The 23,437-nt window shown below is 33.1% G+C and overlaps 1 protein-coding gene across 1 annotated transcript in view; it reads right to left on the bottom strand.

Moving 5' to 3' along the window:
- Window positions 1–5,351: 5,351 nt before the first annotated feature.
- Window positions 5,352–23,437, bottom strand: part of TNFSF8 (TNF superfamily member 8) — a 42,333-nt gene continuing 24,247 nt past the window's right edge. The window contains exons 3-4 of the mRNA XM_051979513.1: window positions 16,174–16,245; window positions 5,352–11,785 (exon numbers count right to left, since the gene is read on the bottom strand). Of these exons, the coding sequence (XP_051835473.1) occupies window positions 11,379–11,785; window positions 16,174–16,245 (479 nt within the window). The 3' untranslated portion in view covers window positions 5,352–11,378. The remainder of the gene's footprint in view (window positions 11,786–16,173; window positions 16,246–23,437) is intronic.

Genomic DNA, 23,437 nt, shown 5'->3' on the forward strand with positions numbered 1-23,437 from the left:
TTCCAATTTTCCCAAAAGTTTTTGTCAAATAGTAAATTCTTATACCAAAAGCTGGGGTGTTTGGGTTTGTCAAATACTAGATTGCTATAGTTATTGACTATTTTGTCCTGTGACCCTAACCTATTCCACAGATCAACCAGTCTATTTCTTGGCCAGTACCAAGTGGTTTTGATGACCGCTGCTTCATAATATAGTGTTAGATCTGGTACAGCTAGACCACCTTCATTTGATTTTTTTTTTCATTAGTTCCCTTGAAATTCTTGACCTTTTGTTCTTCTAGATGAATTTTGTTATTATTTTTTCTAGGTCAGTAAAATAGTTTTTTGGGAGTTTGATTGGTTTAGCACTAAATAAATAAGATTAGTTTAGGTCGTATTGTCATCTTTATAATATTTACTTGACCTATCCAAGAGGATTTGATATTTTTCCAATTGTTTAGATCTGACTTTATTTGTGTGGAAAGTGTTTTGTCGTTTTGCTCATATAGTTTCTGACTTTCCCTTGGCAGATAGATTTGTTTGGAGTTTTTTTTGAGAGGCAAATAATCTCAATTCTGATTTTCTTTTTTTAAAATGTCTCAAATTCTCCTTTATTGTTGAACAGCTATTTTTTATCCTGTATAGTTAAGCTCAAATTTGCAGGATAGGTTCATTCTAGGGTTTGTCTTCAGCTCCATTGCTCCTTAGGACATACTGTAGTACCTTCTCCTTTTTTGAACTGAATTGTTAAATTAAAACACTATATATCTTGGAGGTTTTTTTTCCTTCTATAGGTAATCTCTAAACTTTTTCAATATGTATTTCATTTTCTGTACTTTTAATTCAATATGTTTTGCTTGCCTACTGAGTATATTTTCTCTTATTATTATTGCTTCTCCTCTAAGTTTTCTTTAATTCTATGTATTGCATTTCCAATCTATTGTTCTGTCTTTTGTTTCTTTGGCCAGATTTGTCATCATAGATTCAATTTTTCTTAATCATTATTTTTGCTATGTAGTACATAACTTCTCTCATAATTCTAATTTCTTTATTAAAACATTCAGGAATAGATTTGGGATTTGTCCTCAAATTCCACAAATTACTCTGTCTCTTCAAATGTTGGATCATTTTTCTTTATTTTGCAGCATTCTTAGTTACCTGACCTTGTGTACTAGAATTAGAAACCATATTTATTTCTGTTATTATTTTTCCTATTGACTCATCTGTTTATGATCAAGGTTTTTGATCATAAAATTTTCCTAAAATATTTAGTAATTTTAATCTTTTTGTCCTTTATTTTTCTTATCATTCACTTTCTCACTCCCTCCCTTCTGATTATAGTTTCCACTGGGGACTGGGTCTCAATGTGTCTCAGCTTTTTTCCCACTCTGGACAATTCAAGGTTCATCAGCCTAAGTATCTATCTGAAATGCCTTTTGGACATTCAGAACTAGCCCCAATTAAATATTATGTTTTTCCCTTAGGTTTGGAGGGGAAAGGATTTGCCTAAAGTTTCAAAGCTAATGACAGATCTAGGATTAGTTTCAGATCTGCTAAATCTAAACCTAGTCTATTTTCTAATGTACTATGCTGCCATGTATAATAATGTCTTTTGTTCCTCAGGTTGCTAATTTGTAAAATGAGACATTGATTTAGACATTTAATTCAGGCCAATTATAGCTGAAGAAAAATACTACAAATAGATACAGTTAGAATGACAACTAGATTGGTGAATTTCCATGAAAGCAACCTCTGACTAAGAAAAGAATCTTATCAATTGTAGTATTTAGTTTCAATTGACCTACTAATAGAAACATTAGAAAGTATTTTGGGTTTACTTAGATTGAAGCATCCAGTTTCCTTGATCTAACTCAATACAAAATATTGTAGTCCTCTATTACCTATATGTCATCTAGAACTTGTTTTAAAACTGCTTATTCAATTAATTATATGATTTTCTGACAAGCTATATAGGCTTAGTGATTGATTGGACACATCACAGATGACTTGCTTATCTGAGGAGTGAGGGAGCAGCATATTATTACTATCTTACATTATTCCCATCCCTTCTCCCTCATCCCCTTCCTCCTCTGGGTTGGGAGATACAAAACAACAGGCCAGTATTTTGGAAGATATGCTGCCTCTCTTTCAGAGAAACTGACCATGGAGAACTAAATTTTTTTGCCACTTGGCAATTAATGTGAAGTCTATTTATATGTTTTGGGTGTCTTGAAACCGTCTAGTAAATACCCTGGACAGGAACCTCTCTGGACCTTGATCCCTTAGCGGAGTCTTCCACAACAATGAGCTTGGAGTATCCCAGAGTCTTTGTCTTGCCACAACTATGTCTTATATCACTAAGCAATCTCTCTCCAAGGTTTTTCCCTGGGATTTCCACTTACGTCTTTCCTCTAGTGCAGAATTGCTAGTAATAGTAGTAGTATAGAATAATAGAAGTAATAACTTCCTCTTCCTACTTCAGACCAAAGCAAGTACTCTGGATGGTGGTACTGTATCTAGGATCACATGTCTTATATCCTTCTCCTGTATATAAATATGTACATATGGTTTTCATATCCTTCAAAAAAAATCTTGCTGTTTTAAAATTAAGATGGGTTTGGCTTTATCTTTGTCCTTTAAAATCTGGCTAATACAGCAATTTCTTAAATTCTTTCAGTTGAAAGGTGTTTTTTTTTTGTTTGTTTGTTTGTTTGTTTCGCATTCTGTATTCTAAGGACATTTTTAGCTTTCATATTCCATGTTCTCACATTCTGTCATTCCTCTGACAGCCTTAATAATTTCATTGTTCAGAGATTTCTTCACTTCTGCCATTCTATTGTCTTTTCAGTGACAATGTCCTATTTTCTCACATTCCCTTTTGGTTTTTTATCTCTTTTGGGATACAGACCTGGTAGTGGTTCTCACATTCTATATTCTATGTCTGACATTTTCTTTGAAGGTTTTCTTTAATGTTTCTTACTCTTTAAGTAAATAATTTAAGGTTCCTTCTTGTGCTAATGTTCTAAAAAATTTAGGGGAATGTAGCAATGTGTAATGTAAATAAGAGCCCGAAAGATCTAGAAGATCACTTTTTTTTTTTTTTTCAGGCTTCTGATATTTTTGACACACATATAAGAAAGGGAAAATATAATTTTCTTTAATTTTTTTTCTTCTGGAAAAAAAAAAAGCAATCTGTTCTCATTTTCTATTTCTTGCGTATCCAGGAGACATACTTATAAATAGGATGAAAAGGAACTCGAAACTTATCTGGGTTTAGCTGTTTAAAATAAGCTATTTGTATATGTTAATAGGAAAACAATTCTGAATGCAATGTAGAAATAAATGAAAAGCTATTAAAATATAGTGAACCAGTAGTATCTAGGAAAAATATTGTGATCCACAGAGTTATGGGAAAGGAGGCATAAAGTTATTTTTCTTGGCATAGAATTGGTTTTTTTCCCCATGATTTTTTATTTAATATTTTACTTTTTCTCCAGCTATATGTAAAAACAATTTTTAACATTTATTTTGAGTTCTATTCTCTCCCTTCAGTCCTTCCCACTCCCTCTCTTTGAGAATGCAAACAATTCAATACAGGTCATACATATGTAGTCATGCAAAACATTCATATTGTGAAAGAAAACAAAGCACAAAAACAAAATTCTCAAGAAAAAAGTTTAAAAAAAGTTAAAATGCTTCAATCTGCATTCAGATACTATCAGTTCTTTCTCTCCATATAAATAGCATGTTTCAGCATAAGTCCTTTAAGACCTGCCTTGAATCATTGTATTGCTGAGAATAGTTATGTCATTCACAGCTGATTATCCCATAATATTGCTGTTACTTTGCATGCAACACATTTCCTTTTGCATCAGCTTATGGAGGTCTTTCCAGGTTTTTCTGAGAGTTCATGATTTCTTATAGCACAATAGTATTCCATCATAACTACATACCAAAATTTATTCAGCCATTCCCCAGTTGGTTGGACATCTCTTTGATGTCCAATTCCTTGCCCTTAGGAAAGAGCTACTATAAATAATTGTGCACTTGGTCTTTTTCCTTTTTGTAAAATCTCTTTTGGGGTATAGTCTAATAATGGTATTGCTAGATCAAAGGGTATGTATGGTACCTTAGTCCTTTGAACATAGTTCCAAATCGTTCTACAGAGTGGTTGAACCAGTTCATACAGTAGGTTAATGTGTCATTTCCTCTCAATACCTTCCAACATTTGTCATTTTCCTTTTCTGTCCTAGTATCCAATCTAATATGTATGTGGTAATACTTCAAAATTGCTTTAATTTGAATTTCCCCAATCAATAGTGAGTTAGAGCATTTTTTCATATAGGTATAGATAGCTATGATTACTTTATCTGAACACTGTTCATATCTTTTGATCATTTATTAATTGAGGGATATTTCTTATTTTTATAAATTTGACTCAGTTTTCTATATGTTTGAGAAATAAGGCATTTGTCAAAAAAGCTTTTTAAAAAAAATTTCACAATTACTGTTGCTAACTGTATTTTGTGCCTGTTTATTCCATTCTCTTTCTCCTGATTCCCTACTCAAAAGTTTTTTTGTCATAGAACCTTAACAAAGGTAAAAGGACTGGAGTTATATCAGGGCACCAAAATTTAAAGGAAATTGGTAACCCTTGTACTCTTTCACAACCTGAGTTCAGCACTTAGTAAGAATAACTAGTTCAAATAAGAAGCCATGAGAGAATTCTTCTTTGGCCCACTCCAACCCAAAATATTCCCCATCTCCCTAATTCTTCCCTTATTCTGTTCTCTGACGTTCCAGAGTCTCTACCTTCTATTCACAATATCTAGAGCAGTATCCAGGTTATTTATTCCTCTACTCTTCCTCAGAGAAACTTTAAAAACTGAAGTGAGGTTATATTTTATGTTGCATTCCCTATGTATCAAATAGAACAAATCTAATCCTTCACGCACTGGACAACTTTAAATACTTGAAAATTACTATTATAGCCCTACTGTGTTTACATTTCTTCAAATTAAACATCCCAGGTTCTTTTAGTTAATTCTGGATGGCATAAACTCAAAGTATTTGGTTATCCTGGCTGCCCTCCTCTGGAGAATTTTGCCCTTATAAGTGTTCTAATTAAATAATAGTAGTCCAAACTGAAGTTATTTTTCACATGTACAGCTAACCTATCCCATCTTCCTAATGCAGCCCTAGTTCACATTAGCTTTTTTGGCTGTCAGTTACATTGTTGACTCAAACTGAGTATACAGCTGTCCACTAAAATCTTTATTACACAAATTTCCTTTAAGGATCCTCTTTCACATTGTACTTTTAAGATTGATTTTTTGAAACTTCAAAGAAATACAAAGAAATTTACTATTCATATGAGAATTCACTAATTTTATTTTAATAGTATTTTATTTTTTCCAATTACATGTAAAGATAGTTTTTAGTATTCATTTTTATAGGATTCTGGGTTCTAGATTTTTTTCTCTTTTCCTGTTTCTTTTACTCTCCAAGATGGCAAGCAATCTGATACATGTGCAGTCATAGAAATATATTTTAACATTAGTCACATTTTGAAAGAAGCCACAAAAAACCAAATAGTATATTTTAATCTACATCAGACTCCACAGTTTTATCTCTGAATGTGGATAGCAATTTTTTTTACTGTTATGAATCTTTCAGAATTGTCTTGGATCATTGTATTGCTTAGAAGAGCTAATTCAATCATAGTTGATCATAGCACAGTGCTACTGTAACTGTGTATATAGTGTTCTCCTCATTCTGTTCACTTCACTTAGCATCAGTTTGTGCAAGTCTTTCTAGGTTTTTCTGAAATGCAGTTACTCATCATTTCTTATAACATGAGCATCTCATTACATTCATTTATCACAACCATTTCCACAACCATGGAGAGCCCTCAATTTCCAATTCTTTGCCACCACCTTCTATAAATGTTTTTGTACATGTAGGTCCTTTCCCCTTTTCTATAATCTCTTTGGGGTAATAGTACTGCTATTAGTAATAGTAGTGGTACTGCTAGACCCAAGTTTTATAGCCCTTTTATAGCCTTTTTATAGCCTTATATATTTATATATATATATGAGTATATTTCCAAACTGCTTTCCAGAATGGTTGGATTAGTTTACAACTCCACCAATAATGCATTAGTGTTCTGATTTTCTCACACTTTCTTCAACATTTATTATTTTCCTTTTCTGTCATATTAACCAATATGGTATGAGATAATACCTCAGAGCTATTTAATTTATGTTTCTCTAATCAATAGTGACTCAGAGCATTTATTTTCATGACTATCGACATCTTTAATTTTTTCATCTGTAAAGTGCCTGTTCATATCCATTTGCCGATTGGAGAATGACATGTATTCTTATAAATTGATCTTGGTTCTCTATATGGTTGAGAAATGAGGCCTTTATCAGAAACACTGGCTCTAAAAAATGTTCCCATCTTTCTGATTTCCTTCTAATCTTGGTTGCATTGGTTTTATTGGTTTTATTTGTACAAAATCTTTTTAATTTAATGTTATCAAAAGTATCCCTATCTCTTTCTCACTTGGTCATCAGTTCTGCACTTCTTCATAGACCTGACAGAAAAATAATTTCTTGCTCTCCCAATTTGCTAAGAATGTCACCCTTTATATCTAAATCATGTACCCATTTTGACCTTATGTTGCTATATGTTGTGAGATGTTGGTCCATGCCTAGTTTCTGTCATACTATTTTCCTATTTTCCCAGAAGTTTTTGTCAACAGTTAATTGCTAATTATTTTAAGAAGTTTCTTAGTTGATTCTCAAGGATTCTCTAAACATATTATTATGGCATCTGCAAGGAACGATAGCTTTTTCTCTTCATCACCTATTTTTGTTCCTTATTTCTTTTTTCTCTTATTGCTAAAGCTAAAACATTTTGTTATTTTTCATAAAAACAGCTTTTAGTTTTATTTATTAGTTTTCTTGCTTTCAGTTTTTTTTTTTTAATATCTCCTTTGGTTTTCAGAATTTCTAATTTGCTGTTTAGTTGGGGATTTTTAATTTTCTTTTTCTAGCTTTTTCAACTGCATGCCCAGTTCATTGATTTGATATTTCTCTAATTTTATTCATTTTGTCATTTAGAGATATAAAATTTCCACTAAGTAGTGCTTTGGCTGTGTTCTATGAATTTTCATATGTCATCTCATTATTGTTGTTCTCTTTGACAAAATTATTATTTCCATGATTTGTTGCTGACTCACTTATTCTTTAATATTAGATTAAATTCAAATTAATTTTTAAACTTTTTTCTAATGGACCACTTATTACCTATAATTTTTATTGCATCATGATCCGAAAAGAATGCATTTAAAACTTCTGCCTTTCCGCATTTGAACTTGAAGTTTTTAATGCCCTAACACAAGGTCAATTTTTTTTTTTGTCTGTAGGTCCCATGTGCCACTGAGAGAAAAGGTATATTAATTTCTACCTTCATTCAGTTTTCTTTAGAAATTTTCTTTAGAAAGTTCTTTAGAGGTTTATCATATTTAAGTTTTCTAATGTTATATTTATCTGCTTAGTTTCTTTCTTGTTTATATTTTGGTTGGATTTATCAAGCTCTGAAAGAGGTCGGTCATTGTTCCCTACAAAAGCATAGTTTTGCTGTCTATTTCTTCCTGTAATTTATTTAACTTCTCCTTTAAGAATTTGGATGTTATATCACTTGGAGAATATGTATTTAGTACTGATATTACTTCATTGTCTATGGTACCTTTTAGCAAGATGTAGTTCTATTCCTTATCTATTTTAATTAGATTTATTTTTGCTTTTGATTTCCTTGAGATCGGGCTTACTCCTGCTTTTTTTTTTTTTTTAAACTTCAGCTGAAGCAGAATATATTCTGACAGTTTTTTACCTCTACTCTATGTGTATCTCTCTGTTTCAAATGTGTTTCTTGTAAACACATTATAATATTCTGGTTTTTGATCCACTTTGCTCTCTGCTTTAATTTTCTGGGAGAGTTAATCCCATTCATATTCACAGCTATGGTTATTAGCTATGTATTTCCCTCCATCCTACTCCCTGCTTCCTTTTCTTTTTCTCTGCTTTCATCCTATTCCTCCTCATTCCTTCCAATGTCCCTATGTGGTAAGATAGATTTCTTTACACAGCTCAGTATATCAGTTTTTTCTTCTTTCAGTCAAATATGGTGAAACTAAGATTCAAATGATACTAACCCTATCTTTTCTTTTCCTATACCATAATAGGTCTTATGTATCTTTATGTGATTCCATTTCCTTTCTTCCCAGTGCAATCCTTTTGTTTACCCCTTAATTAATTTTTTAAAATATCATCACATCAAAGTCAACATATCCATATCCTCTTAGGAAAGTTTGAAATTCCCTTGTTTTATTGAATGTCTATCTTTTCCTTTAAAAAATTATGTTCAATTTTTCTGGGTAATTGATTCTTGGTTGTAGTCCATGCTCTTTTGTCTTCTGGAACATCATATTTTAAACCCACAGATCTCTTAATGTAAAAGCTGCTAAATCCTGTGTAATTCTGACTGTGGCTTCTTGATATTTTAATTGTTTCTTTTTTGTTGCTTGCAATATTTTCTTTTTGGCCTGATACTTCTGGAATTTGGCTGTACTATTCCTTGGAGTTATCTTTTGGGATGATTGGTGGATTTTTTTCAATGACAATTTTATTCTTGGGATCTAGGATATCAGTTTCTTTTACTAATTTCTTGACATATGCTTTCCAGGCTCTTTTTTAAAATTATGGCTATTAGGTTGTACAATAATTTAAATTTATCTCTCCTGGATTTTTTTCCATTTAATTATTTCTCAAATGAGAAATTTCTCATTTTCTTCCATTTTTTAAACTTTATAAATTTTGTTCTATCAATGTCTTGATGTCTCATATTGTCATTAGATTCCACTTGCCCAAACCTAATTTTTAAGTAATAATTTTTTAGATTCCTCCTTTTCCATTTGACCAATTCTGTTTTTAAGGAATTATTTTCTTCAATTTTTGAGTTTACTTTTCTATGCTATTAACTCCTTTTTCATAATTCTCTTGCATAACTCATTTGTTTCCCCAATTTTTCTTCTACCTCTCTTTCTTGATCTGTAAAATCTCTTTTGAATTCTTCCAAGAGGATTTTTGGGGCTCTAGACCAATTCATGTTCCTCTTTTGGGCTTTGCATGTAGGCATTTTGACATTGTTGTCATCTTATAAGTTTGTATTTGGGTCTTCTCTTTCACCATTGTAGCTTTCTCTTGTCAGGACTCTTTTGTTTTTTGCTCATTTAAAAAAGTTGATCTTTGCTTCTGGGCTACAGGGGACACTGGCCCAAACTTGTTGTACTAAGGGTCAGTAGTCAGGTCGCTGGTTTTCTGCACCAAGATCTCTGGGGCTGATGACTTACCCACTGCACTAGCCTAGTCATGCTCATTGTGCCCTGGATCCAGAGCTGGCAGTTTGTCTGCTGTGCCAGGGCTGGACCTCACAACTGTTCTGCTGTGCCAATTTCCTGCTGAGCCTGGACCTTGGGGCATCAGTTACTGATGTGTACCGTGGCTACCAATCTCTTGCTGGTTTGCCTGGACATTGTTTTTGCTGGGCTACTCTCCCATTTTTACCTAAGTGAGATATACCTTTTCTGAAGTCCTTTTAAGTTATCTTCAACTGGAAAATTCACTTTATCTTTTAGTGAATCCATTTGCTTTAGAATTCTTTTAGAGGCTTGATTTAATATTGTTCCTGAGGTAAACTGGAGAAAGCTTAGAAAACTTTCTGGCTTCTCTCTCTCATCTTGGCTTCCTTCTACCTCCATCAGTTCTTTTAGTAAAGATGATTTATATGTGTCACAGAATTCTTGCCCATTCCTGGAGTTTGAATCATGACTCAAGTTTTCCTCCTGACTTTTTAACACTTAGTACCATATGACTTTAGACAAATTTTATTTCTCTTGGCCTTGGCTTTCTATTCTATTGTAAGGGTCAAATGAGATGAATATGAAGATGCTTAATAACTATAGAATGAGGTAAGTAAGGATAGTGATTATGAAATAAGGATTTTCCTGGATGCATTTAAATGTTTACAGATTGTTGCTTAATGGAGAAATTGAATTGGGGTGAGGGAGACAGAATGATCAAAAGTTTGAACACTGAAACTAAAAGCCCAAAGAAAGTCACAAAAATCTCTGAAGTTCTGATGAAAATCAATGGAAGAAAGATTTTGATTTATCAAACTTTAATTTGTGTACAACAAGACAGGAATATATCTCTACTGCATGAAGCCACTTCCCCTTTGGTTTATCTATCTAAACATACGCTTTTGCCCAGATGTCTGGGTGGGTACAGAAAGAAAGTTTATGAGCCTTGTATTTATTGCAGCCTTTCTTGCTCCAACCTATCTATTGAAGTTTATTGTAGTCACTTAGGATTTCCTTCTATTATCTTCAGGATCACAATGATGGAACTTGCCCAAGTTCCATCCAAGGCTTTTCAAGTATTAAGATTTCAACTCTGTCCTTTTCAACATATTTGCCTACATCTGAATCTAATTATTTTCCTGAAAAGCACATGCAGGAATTAGGATCAGCACAAACACTAAGAGAAGTGAAGGTCCAAGACATATACAGCTATTTCTCTTCTGTTTGCAAGAGAAAACACTCCAAGCATCTGAAACAGCAGTCATTTGCCGCTTCTATGATTGCCATGAACTATAGTCATTGTTACCAGCTAATGTTCATTGATAGTATGGTATTTCATGTTTTGAGGCAGCAGGAGGCTAATGATTGCATGTGCTTGATATGGTTGTTCTTAATTGGAATAAATACAGGCCTTAGTTAATAGTTTGCTAAGCATCCCATCTAATTAGTCTTCCTTTGAATCATCTCTTGTTTTTAAATACATTTCTTCCATGGACCTATCTTGACATTGGAGTACTCTACTATAGGGAATTTTCCCTGATGTTTGTTTCAAACCTTGTGATTCCCTGCCCAGTCCAGCCATTTACTATAATATTCTGGGCATTATTACTAAGTCAGACTGTAGGGACAGGTAGCCCAATCTTTCTTGATTGATTGATCTTTCACGATTGATTGATCTTTCACTGATTTGGAATTTTAAGTGTCGATGCTTGGAGAGTGGGCTGCTGTATGACTGAAATTTCTTTTGTCTCCCTCCTGAAAAAAAGTTCCACCCACAGCCTCTCATATCATCACAGAATGAGTGATGAATGAAAGTGGATTGGGCATATGTTTTGTACTGTTTAAGGTTTTAATCTAATGATAAAGGTCTCCAGTGAAAAGACTTCTTTTTCTCCCTTTTTAGTTTATGAAAAGCTATAGACTGTATGTGGTATTGGTGGATGAACCGGTTCCTCTCCAAGGACCAAAGGAGGTTACAATCGTTCAGTTAGATTGCTGTACTTGAAGGCTGCCAATACGCTTTCAAGAGGGAAGGTATTTGTATCCACATATTGGAATTCTTCAACTTTGATAGACACGGTATTGTTGACATCTAGATCTTCCAAAAAGAACTGGGAGAGGTTGGTATAGATTTTCTTTGTTCTTGTTTTTGATTCACAAACAGTAACCAGAGTTTGCTTCTTTGTTTGGTTATTGATGAGAAGTTCCAACTTCAAGTCAATTGTATTGTTTGGACAACTTGGCACAGAAAATTGCAACTGGCAATAGATGATATACCAGCCTGGAGATTGGATGATCAGATTTCCATCATGATATCTAATGCCATTGAGGATTCCATCTTTGTTCCAGGTCAATTTGGAACTTTTTATTGGGCTTGAAACTGAAAAGAGAAACATAAAAGAACAGAATTGTTGTGTGTATTTGGGAAAAGGTCTAGAATTATCTGTTAAGAGTAATTAGGATAATCAAGGCACTGGGAGTTTTTGAGAACACTGTAGGTACAGGATCTCTACTAGAAAAAGCTTGTTGGCACATGGATAAAACATTAGAATCAAGAACATCTGAATTCAAATCCTGTTTTAGACATTTACTTGCTGTATGACCCTGGGCAAGGCACTTGGCAACACTCTGTTTTTACTTCCTTATTTGTAAAATAAAGATAATTCTCACTGTAACCCTGAGAGTAAGTGCTATTATTAAGTGACATAATATATGTAAAATACTTTACAAGCCTTAAATAGCCATAGAAATATTTTTTATTAGTTTTACTGTGATTATTAAGTTAATTATAAATATTTCAAAGACTCACTGAACCATAAAATCTCAGAGCTGGAAGGTATCTTAGTGGCCATCAAGTCCTACCCATACATTAAAAAAAAAAAAAAAAAAAAAAAGAACCCTCCAACACGCTCATCCAGTAGTCATCCAGCCTTTGCTTAAAGTCCCACCTCCATTCCTTGTAAAGGAGAATCCACTTCCTCCTGAAGTAGCCCATTTCATATTTGGTTAGCTCTAATTCTTAGCACTCTCCCTTCTGATATCAAACTTTCATTTGTCTCTTTACATCTTGCACTCCTTGCTCTTTATTTCATCCTCTAGTATACAGCAGAACAAGTATAAAAAACTTTATGTAATACTCTCTCAAATACTTGTAAGATACTTCCATACCTTCTTCTCTTTCCTAAGTCGTCTTTTGTCCAAGCTGAACATTCCCAGTTCCTTTGACTGATCTTTATATGTCATGAAGCTGAGGACCTTTAACCATCCAATTTGTCCTCCTAACTGTCCCATAGACAGTTTATTCTAAATGTCTCCTATGTAAGAACTTATAGCAATAAGTGGTAGTTTCATCTAATGGATCATAGTTTCATTGGATCATAGATTTAGAACAGGAAGGTAGCTTAGAGTACAAGTCCAAAGCATTTATTTTATATATGAGGAAAATGAGATGTAAAGAAGTAACTTGCCCAAAATTTCATAGGTAAATAGCAGGACTGGAATTTCAACCAGTCTTTGAACTTCAAAGAACACTTTCCATAGTGCCACAGGCTTGACATAGGGGAAAACACAAACAAAGCCCTTTGTATTCAAACCTCTTCTAAGTTAGAATGGGCTGCTTCAGGAGATATAAATTCCCCTTTACTAATAAGTTCCCCTTTAATAGAAGTCTTCAAATAGGATGGCTACTTTTCAGGGATGATTTAGAGGGAATTTCTGTTCTTATTGAAATAAAATTTTATTGATATTTTTATTTTTTACATCAGCTACTATTTCCAATGTATCTTTGCCCTCTCTTCTCAAAGATCCATTTCTTATAATAAAGAATAAAGGAAGGAAAAAATAATTTGGCATAACAAAACATCAAAAATATCTGCTATCATATGCAGTACTCCTTGACTCCAAGTTCTGCAATCTTTGTAAAGAAAAGAAAGAGCTTGCTTCTCATAACTTTTCTTTGGGGCCAAGTTTTGTTATTGTAATTTCACAACATTCACTTTCTGTTTTATTGTTGTTTCCATTTATGTTGTTGTCATATATATAGTTTTCTTTACTTAACTATGCACCATTTCATGTCTTCCCATGTTTTTCTGTATTTACAATTTCCTATAAAACAGTAATGATATACCATTAAGTTAATCTATCATGATTTGTTTAGCTATTCTCCAATCGATGTACATCTATTAGTTTCAATGGAACCTATATATGGAATCCTTCTTTTTATCACTGATACATTTCTAGAAGTGGACGCTCTGGATTAAAGGGCATGGAGATGTTTAATCATTTATGCAAATTACTTTCCAGAACATTTAGTTCCTTGAAAGCATTACTAAGAATGTGTTAATGTGTCTTTCCATAATCCTTCTAATATTGACTATTCTTATCTTTTGTCATCTTTCCAATTTGTTGCATTTATATTCAACTTTATAGTGATTATATTCACTTTATAGTGAAACCTAAGAATTGTTTTGATTTGACACTATTAATGATTTGAAACATTTTAATATAGTTGTTAATAATTTGCTATTCTTTTGAGATCTGTTTGTTCACATATTTTGACTACTTATCTGTTGGGAAATGACTTTTGGTCATGTATTTCTTAGTGAGGTGGCACAATGGATTGAGCACTAGCCCTGGAGACAGGAAGACCTAAGTTCAAATCTTGCCTGAGACACTAGCCATGTGACCAAGAAACACTTGATTCTGTTTACCTCAGCTTCCCCATCTGTCAAATGAACTGGACAAGGAAATGGTAAGCCATTCCACTATCCTTGCTAAGAAAACTGCAAATTGTAGGACACAGTTGAAATAGCTATAACAGCTTAGATATCTAACCCTTATCAGAAATATTTGATACAAAGATTTTTCCTCAGGTGACCACTTGATTAAAGTTATCTCTTTTAATATTATTTTTAATTGTCATGGGGAGATTTCAGGTACAGGTTGGACCAAATCAGCTCTTCTGGAGTCTTTTTCAACTCTGAGATTTTTTTTTTCCTTTCTTTTTTTTTTTTTTGTAAAAAAAATGATCATTCTCATTTTAGAGGAGGTTCAATGTCTTTTTTTTTTATTTTTAATAGCTTTTTATTTACAAGTTATATGCATGGGTAATTTTACAGCATTGACAATTGCCAAATCTTTTGTTCCAATTTTTCCCCTTCTTCCCCTCACCTCTCCACCCCCCAACTCTGAGATTCTATAATCATGTTGCTGAGATTGACTTTGTAAAAACTAGACTTCACTAATAAAGTGACTTCTAGATGATATAATGGATCTAGCACTGGGCTTGGAAACATGAAGACTTGAATTCAAATCTGGCCCATGACACTTACTAGCTGGTACATAGAAGATACTATATAAATGCTAATTATTATTATTAATTTTCAAAACAGAGGCTAAAGTTAGTAGTTTTATCTGCTGCTGCTACTATGCTACTGTTTTATAACAAGGTAAAAATTTCTCACTGATCTCTGATGCAAGTCATTTGTTAAGGGTAAGATTTAAATTACTGGCAAAAACAAATTTAAAAAGGAAAATAAGATGACCATGGCTAATGACACTTATAGCTAATGTTAGATTTTTCTTCCACTCAAGCTTTGGAATAGCAGCACATTCTAAAATTTCCTCCAAACATCTGTCTCTTGACAGAAGCATCTAGCAATATGCAAAAAGGTTTGGGGGTTGTTCATTAAGATGTCAATTGGAAAGGCAGCAGTTTGCAGTATATTAAACACATCTTACTAGTACAAAAAAAGTCCTAAAGTCAGTCATTCTATTGACTATTTGGCTTTAGTAGCCATGAGGGAGATAGTCAAAAGTCATATAAACATGATAAAATTCAACAATTCTTTGACTCATATCTGGAACTCTCACTCTAGTCATTCTGTTCTCTCATATTTAGCCAGATCCAATCATACTTCACTTTATATCCTGGCCATCTCTGCTGCCATTCCAATCCCTCCCCACAATGAATGCCATGCCCTCTTCCCTGCCACTCTTCAACTCTGCAGTCATAATCAAATCAATACTACTATTACTGGTGGAGAGGATGTGTCATGTTATTGTCCTAGGCTCCACTTAGCATTGCTTTGACATCTCAAACCAAAATATAACTCCCTGGTTACGATTTCCTTTTATAATATGTATTATCTCCCCTTAAAAGAAAAAAAGTTTCTCAGTATCAGGAATTATATTGCTTTTTTGTCCCTAGGCTTAGGATGGAATTGACATGAAAATTTCTCAATAATTCCATCTTCTTTCCTTCTTTCCTCCCTCCTTCCTTCTCTCCCCTCCTTTCTTCCCTCCTTCCTTTTCCTTCCTCTCTCCCTTTTTCCTTCCTTTCCTTCCTCTCTCCCTTCCTCCCTCTTTCCCCTTCTTTCCTTCCTTCCTTCCTTCCTTCCGTCTGTCCATCCTTTCTTCCTTCTTTCTTTCCTCCCTTCTTTCCTTCCTCAGTAACTAAATAGGGAAATGACCTTTAGAAGTTAGGCAAATAGCTAGGTGGCTCAGTGGATAGAATGCCAAGCTTGAAGTCAGAAAGATCTAGGTTCAAATCAGGTCTCAGATATTAGATCACCCAGGGCAAGTCACTTAACCCTGTTTGCCTCAATTCTTCATCTGTAAAATGAACTTGAGAAGGAAATAGCAAACCATTCCAGTATTTTTGGCTAGAAAATACCAAATGGGTCATAAAAAGTTAGACAGAACTGAAATCACCGAAAAATAATTTAAGTAGAATTTAGAGGATTAGATAAATGGAATTCAGTTACTGACCTTGTAGATATGCTGATGACTCAGTCCCAAGAGGCTTCTTCAATATACTTAAGAAGTCCAATGAGCAATTTCCTAAAAGCAAAAAATCCCAACAAACAAAAAAGAAAAAAAAATACTGAAAGTTCTATCTCAACTTTTGGGAACAACATATATATTCCTGATCACCCTCCAAAACATATGATTTAGTATGACAATTTCTTTTTCAATCTCAGGGGAGTGGCTTTTTTCTCATTTCACCATTAACCAATTCCAGTGATTTCTAGGTGATAAATACATAATTATGGCTAGATAAGATGAGATAGGAAAAAAGATGTTGACACATTGTTACAATGAAGTAGGAAGAGAGACTTTTCTTTAATGGGAAAAAACAAGGACAGCTCTTATGATCAAGTATAGTGATATCACCAAAGACATATAAGCCATTTTACATTTTATGAGGATAAAGAATTCACCCTTATATCTCCTACTCACTCAAATCTATTGACACCTTCAATTATCCTTTCATTCAATACTCCTGTTTCTGAAGAAGTACATGGTCCATTCCTTTGCAGAGGCTAATAACCTCTTTTCATGACATTCTCTCATGTGTTCTATTGACAGGACTCTGTCTCTGTCTCTGTCTCTCTTCCCTTCCTCTCCGTGTACTTTCTTCTCCCTCCTTTTCCCTCTCTTTCTCTCCTCATTTTTTTTTTTCTTTTTTCCTTCTCACCTCCTTCTCCTTCTTTCTTTTCCCTATGAATGGGACTGATTGGATGAAGTTTCCTCAGTTTATGAGACTAGGCCTAAGTCACATAATACCTGTTCCCAGAGCCAGAAGATCAGGTTTTGGACCCTGGGTTGCAGAAAGTCACAGGAAGTGACATGATCCACAAGAAGCAGACAACATTGGTGATCATTGGTCAGTGATAGTTACTTCCTTTTTGTCTATCCAGTGAAAAGGCTCTTTTTCTATTTGCATCCCAACAAGCCAGAAACTTGAGAGGTTACTCAAGGGAGCATTGGGATGCCTCTGAGGTGTCTAGGTCTCTCCCTATAGGGACTAAATAAATGCTTTCTCTTTGTACTTGATGATGTCTCTGATTGGTTAATTTGGGAAAGGGGCCGAGCACCTGTCGCACAGAACTATTAACTTCTTTCTGCTTGCCTACATACATATATGCTCAAGTCTTCCTCATTCCTAGAAACAAACCTCTTTGACCCTGCAATCATTTTAAATAATCATTGTATACCAGATTTCCTCGTTTTACGAAACTCCTAAAAATTATTCTTTCTACTTGTTGCCTCCATTTTCTCATTACCCAAGAAATTCAGACATCATCACCCAACTGAAATTGCTTTCTCTAAGATTATAGATAATCTTTAAAAATTGCTTTTTACTGTAGAGTCACTTCTTAATATGCATCCCAAATAGAACTCATTCTTGAAACAGAGAAAATAGGTAAAGTATAGCAGTCATACTGCACATTATTACAGCATTTGACACCTGTATCTCTTGTCTCTCTACAAATAGTATGTTTCCTCAACTGTTTTCCAAGACATTTTGCTTAATTGGAGTTTAGCTGTATTCAATTCATGTTTTACTTTCTATCACCATACTTATGTTTATTGTCTTCTACTTCTGTTTTATTGATTACTAGTTCATATGAGACTTTACATATTTCCCAGATTTCCTCATATTCATAATTTCTTATCGCTTCATATAATTCTATTATGTTAACATGCCATCCTTTGTTTCATTCTTCCCCAAATGATGAGCTCTTACTTTGTTTCCCATTTTTCCTACCACAAAAGATCATGGAGTATGCTGAAGCCAACTTATGAAAATTGATTGTTAAATTTTCAATGTAAACATTTATACCTCAGAAATTGCCTAAAAATTCAAGTATGAATTATTGTTCTTTGTCTAGATTTAAGAAAATGAAAGGAAGATGTTAACAATACAGGTTAAACTTAGAAGTATATCATGCAACACCCCTGAAGTCAGGAGAATCTCTGTTCAAATCTGGCCTCACACTCTTATTGGCTGTGTGACACTGGGAAAAATATTCTTTCTCCTCCTCAAAAAATAGCATATCACACATATATTTCCCTTCATAAAGTCAATTCTTAAATATTTACCAGAATCACTCCTAAGTGATGCTCTGAATATTTTGTAAATGATAGAACTGAATCTGATATCCTTGGAGTATGTGCCCAGTTTCTAGATTTATTGGATCAAAGATCAGAAAAATAAAGGACTTTTCTTAGATAAAAATTGAACTACTTCCTAGAACAGGCTCCAAATTGTAGCTCTACTAACAGTATATTAGTGTGCCTATTTTCCAGCAACATTCTAACATTGATTATTTCCATATTTTAAAATTTTTGTCACCTTAACACATGAAAGTGAAAATTCAAAGAATTGTTTTAATTTACATTTCTCTTTTAGTAATTAGGAGCATTTTAAAATAATTTATAGTTTATATTTCTTCTTTTGAAAATTATGTTATCATATACTTTGATCTTTTATTTATTGGGAAATTTTTAAAATAATATATATCTTACATATAAGATTCTTATGGAAGATAATTTGAAGTAAATATGCTATTAACTTTATCCTCTGAATATTTAGTCAAACTCGTTGATATGTAACTTTGATTATTTGAAACCAATAATTTTCAGAGGTATCTATGAGTAACTACTTTTCTTTTAAGCTGTTCAGTATGCTAATTCCAATTACAGAGTTGGCATTAGTTTTTTCTGGTATTTTTCAAAGGAAGTCTTATCTTTCTTATCAGTGCAAAAAAAAAGACTCCCTTCCCAGGTACAAGCTTTTGTGTTCTCTGTTTTACTGGATGGAAGAATAGATATTTAAAATCATTTTCTTCTCTTGAAGTCATTTAATGCTTTCAGATAATACAGCATGGTATTTGCAACATGTTGGGGGAGGTAGAAGTGATGGGATACCATCAGCAGAGCAATTATTTCTATAACACATACAAAAAAAATTAATTAGGATCAGCCATCCTTGGAATTGTCCTTAATCTCATTGAAGTTAATTAATTCAATACTTCTCAATAAATGCCATCTTGCAATTAAAGTGCTGATAACCAAAAGCTTCAGTATCTGGGCTTTCCCAGCTTTTAGCTATTAGAAGCATTTACTTAAGTTGCTAATTTTTCTCTCTCCCTTCCAATTTAATTTCTTTTGATTCCTCCTCCTCTTCATTTGGATAAGATTATGATTCCAAATCTTCCTCTATCACTCTTTCCCATCAACCTTTTAACTTAAACAATACTCTTTTGTGGCACTCTTTTCTGAGAAACGTTCATTTATTCTGTCCTCTTATTTCTATCTTTATTTGTTTATTCTGAATTTTTATTTTCTCATTAATGGTCATATACTTATGTATTTCTTTTTTTATTCTTGATGTGTCCCTCGTGAAAGGTAGGGCTTCTTAAAAACAAAAATAATTGAATTTGGTCTTCTATTCCATTCCTGAATTCTTACATTTTGAGATGTTGCCCTTATTTTCCCTTCCTTTATTTTTTCTTTCATTATTATTATTAATTTGTGGATTCTTCTTTTGTATTCTACTCCTTGAAATATTAACTCAAGAAAGAAAAAAATTGGGGATTGGAGAAATCAGTCTGTATTCTGAGTCAGGTCTGACTCCCATACCTTTCTCATGAGTATTCACCCCTCCCAATGTTCACCTTACTCCATTCCACCATGTTCTTTTTGTCATCCCTAGAGGACAGTACCCATTTATATTTTCTCTCCTGAGATAAGGTGCCATATTGCCACCTTTGTTCAGAATGAGTTGTCCTATAAGCATTTCAATGTGCCATTCACGCCAGTGCATCTATTATAAGGCATTTGTCTCTCTTCTACCTCCTCCCACCATGGAAACATTTCAATTACATTATTTCCTTTTCCCTTCTAGGAATAGAAGAGGGAGAGGGAGGGAGAGAGATGAATGAAAGATCATTCTTTTATTTCCTGCCTCTTATCCCTTCTTCTCCATTATTCTTATCTAACTCTCTAACAACCTCTCATATACTTTGAGAGTCTGAAAAATTATTACTCATTTTTTATACATACATCTGGACTGGATAGAATTTCATTTCTAGGGCTCTTCCTTCTCCCTATTTTTTTCCTTTCCTTTCCCCATCAGAACAAGTTACCATTATGTCATCTTCCTATGCCACACTGAAATGATTGATTTACTTGTAAGAGAACTGGTTTATCATTCAATTCCCCCCTTTCTTTCTCTTGACTCTTTCAGTTCCCTTAAGTTTTTAGCCCCATTGTACTCTTTTATTTCTTAATAGTTTCTCTTTACTTTTTCTTTTAACTTTCAATTAGATTTTTAAAAAAAATAACATTTTCTTAATCTGAAAAATTAGATAATTGATTTCTTTACTTAGTTCTTGATAATTGCACTCCTGCTTTAGGATGTTATTTTTAATTTTGTTGTAACTGAAAATTAAATACCCTTACCCTAAGTTTTGCAAAGAAACAACTTAAATGGTTTTCTCTCTTTTTTTTTTTTTTAAGGTTAATATTCAGATCTCTTCATGGATAAATAGATTCATCATTGAAAGATGTTAGTTTAGGGATGGATCCTTTTTTTTTTTTCAGCTATTCTACATCCTGATTTATTGTTGATTTTAAGCAATCTTGATCTATTACAACTGACTTTTCTTAGAATTCAAAACCTTTTTCTGTTCACTTGCAAAATTAGTGGTGAAAATGTCAAACTTATTGTCAAAATGCCTTAGAATTTTAAACTTGAATTTCCTTTATTAACAACCTGCCAATTCTATCAATTAGTACTTTGATCTCTGTTTTCAAAACTTCTGGGAAATTTTCTTGAATCATTTCCTGAATATGGTATACAGGCTTTTAAATTTATCATTCTTATTACTTTTTTGGAAATACAGTTTAGCAAGAACATTAATAAGTCAGAAAGCTTTAAGGGGGAAGGTACTCACTATGATGAAGGACCTTGAGTTCATGCCATGTGAAGCCTGTTGAAATACTATTTCTTAGAGAAGAAGAGATTTGAGTTGGGATGGGTGATGGAGGAATATAATTATCTCCAAAAGTTTGAAATCTCATGTGGAATGAGATATTAGATTTCTCATTCATGGTTCTAAGGGGAAGAATTAGGATGAAGTTGCCAAGGGAAAAATTTAGGCTTGATAAAAGGAAGGAAAAAAAAAAACTTAATAATTGGAGTTCTTCCAAAAAAAAAAAAATAATGGGAATCCTCAAGAGTTAGTGTATTTTTCCTTACTAAAGGTCTTCAAGCAGAGACTGAATGACCACTTTGGATATAAGATAAGAGATTCTTAATCAAGTTATATGAGATGACTGTGTCTCTTCTAATTTTAAGTTTCTGTGAATTCTGTGAGTAATAAGACAATGATTTTTGGAAATGGTAGCATCAGTGGTAGCATTTTTGTTCTTCTTGGTCATGTTCTTAAAGTTTACTTGCTTTGGCTTTTACAGAATTTGTGTTCTTTCAGAATCATTGTCTTTGGTTTTTCTTCTACCAGTTTTTCTGTCATTTATTGGATTCTAGATCTATCATACTGTTTTTCAGAGCTATCACTTTGCTGAGATTTTCCTTTAAATGTTTTATGCTCTGTGTTTTGTTTATCTTCCTCCTACCTTTGCCTTTTAGAATCCTTGGTTCCCATTAAGACTCAGCTCTTGTTCCATCTTCTAAAGCAGTCTTTCCCAGTTCTTCTGGAGGACAGTGACTTCTCTTTTAAACTTAACTTGTATCTACTTTGTATATGTATATATATATATATATATAATATATATATATATATATAATATATATATATATATATATACATATATATATATATATATATATATATATATATAATATATATATATATAGTATGCATCTGTGTGTGTGTGTGTATGTGTGTGTGTGTGTGTGTGTGAGAGAGAGAGAGAGAGAGAGAGAGAGAGAGAGAGAGAAAGAAAGAGAAAGATCTCAGAATATAAAAATTCTTGATGGCAGGAATTATTATTATTAGTTACTTTTTCTTCTTATTTCCCACACATAGTAAATTTTTGATAAATGCTTATGGATTGATGAGTAGAAAACTTGAAATTCTGACTTAATTTAAAATCTCTATCCTTCCTTGAATTCCATAACACTCTCCTTTCTGGTTCTCCTTTTACATACCCGACTGCTCTTTTTCAGTCTTCTTTGCTGAATCATCCATCTCCTTACTCATCCCATTTCATAGAGTGTTCTTCTATATTCTGTCATGGACCCTCTTCTTATCTACTTCTCCTTGGTGATTTCATCTTCTCTCATGAGTGTACATTATAAATACATAAATACATTATTTATCTATATAGCCAGTCATAACTTCTCCCCTGAATCTAGTACTACCTTACCTACCAAACATTTTCACTTGGAAATCTCATTATCAACTTTAACTCCACATGTCAAAAACCAAATCTTTCATCTTTGTCCCTAAATCTTTTCCTCTTTCAAATTTCCCTATTTCTAATGAGTACTCCTATCAAAATCATCCTAAATGCTTACATTTCCAATTGATTTCTAAGTTCTGTTGATTTAACTTTACAATATCTCTCACACATGTACCAGTCTCTCCACTATTATCCTTTGGGTCTTCATCAAATTTATTTTTATCTATTTTTTTTCATATATCTATTCTATTAGTAGAAAATAAACTTCTTGAGAGCAATATATATTTTTTTGTATTCCATGCTCTTACATCTTATTTTGAAAATATCAGACACTTAATATATGTTTGTGGGATTGGATAGCTATTGTGCTTTTTGTTTTCAAAAACAACAACAATAAAAAGCTTGTATAAATAAACTTCATCTAAACAAGTATTGCTATTATTCATGAAGTCATATTAACCTGAGATATAGTCTTGATACTAAAATAATTCTATCATACTATCATATTTAATTTAATGAAACTTTAAGAAATTGCTTCCTTGGGCCTCAGATTCCTTTCATTTCTGATATTTGCTGATTCAGACATCTGTGTTTTAATGGCTCTATGAGCATATGTCTGGTGACACCCTCTGAAGAAGTCTGTAACCTTTTACTCATCAGTTTTTTGTTCCTTTCTTTTCCCCCCACCCCCATAATTTTGACCTGAAACTGATGGATCAGCTTGAACAATTACTTAGAAGTTCAAGTGGGCTGAAGGGATTGAAGGATGCTGGCACACAAAATTCTGTTAGATTTCTGGCCTTAACTCTGACTGCTT

This window comes from Antechinus flavipes, chromosome 2 (assembly GCF_016432865.1).
Source record: "Antechinus flavipes isolate AdamAnt ecotype Samford, QLD, Australia chromosome 2, AdamAnt_v2, whole genome shotgun sequence".
In the NCBI taxonomy this organism is placed as follows: domain Eukaryota; kingdom Metazoa; phylum Chordata; class Mammalia; order Dasyuromorphia; family Dasyuridae; genus Antechinus; species Antechinus flavipes.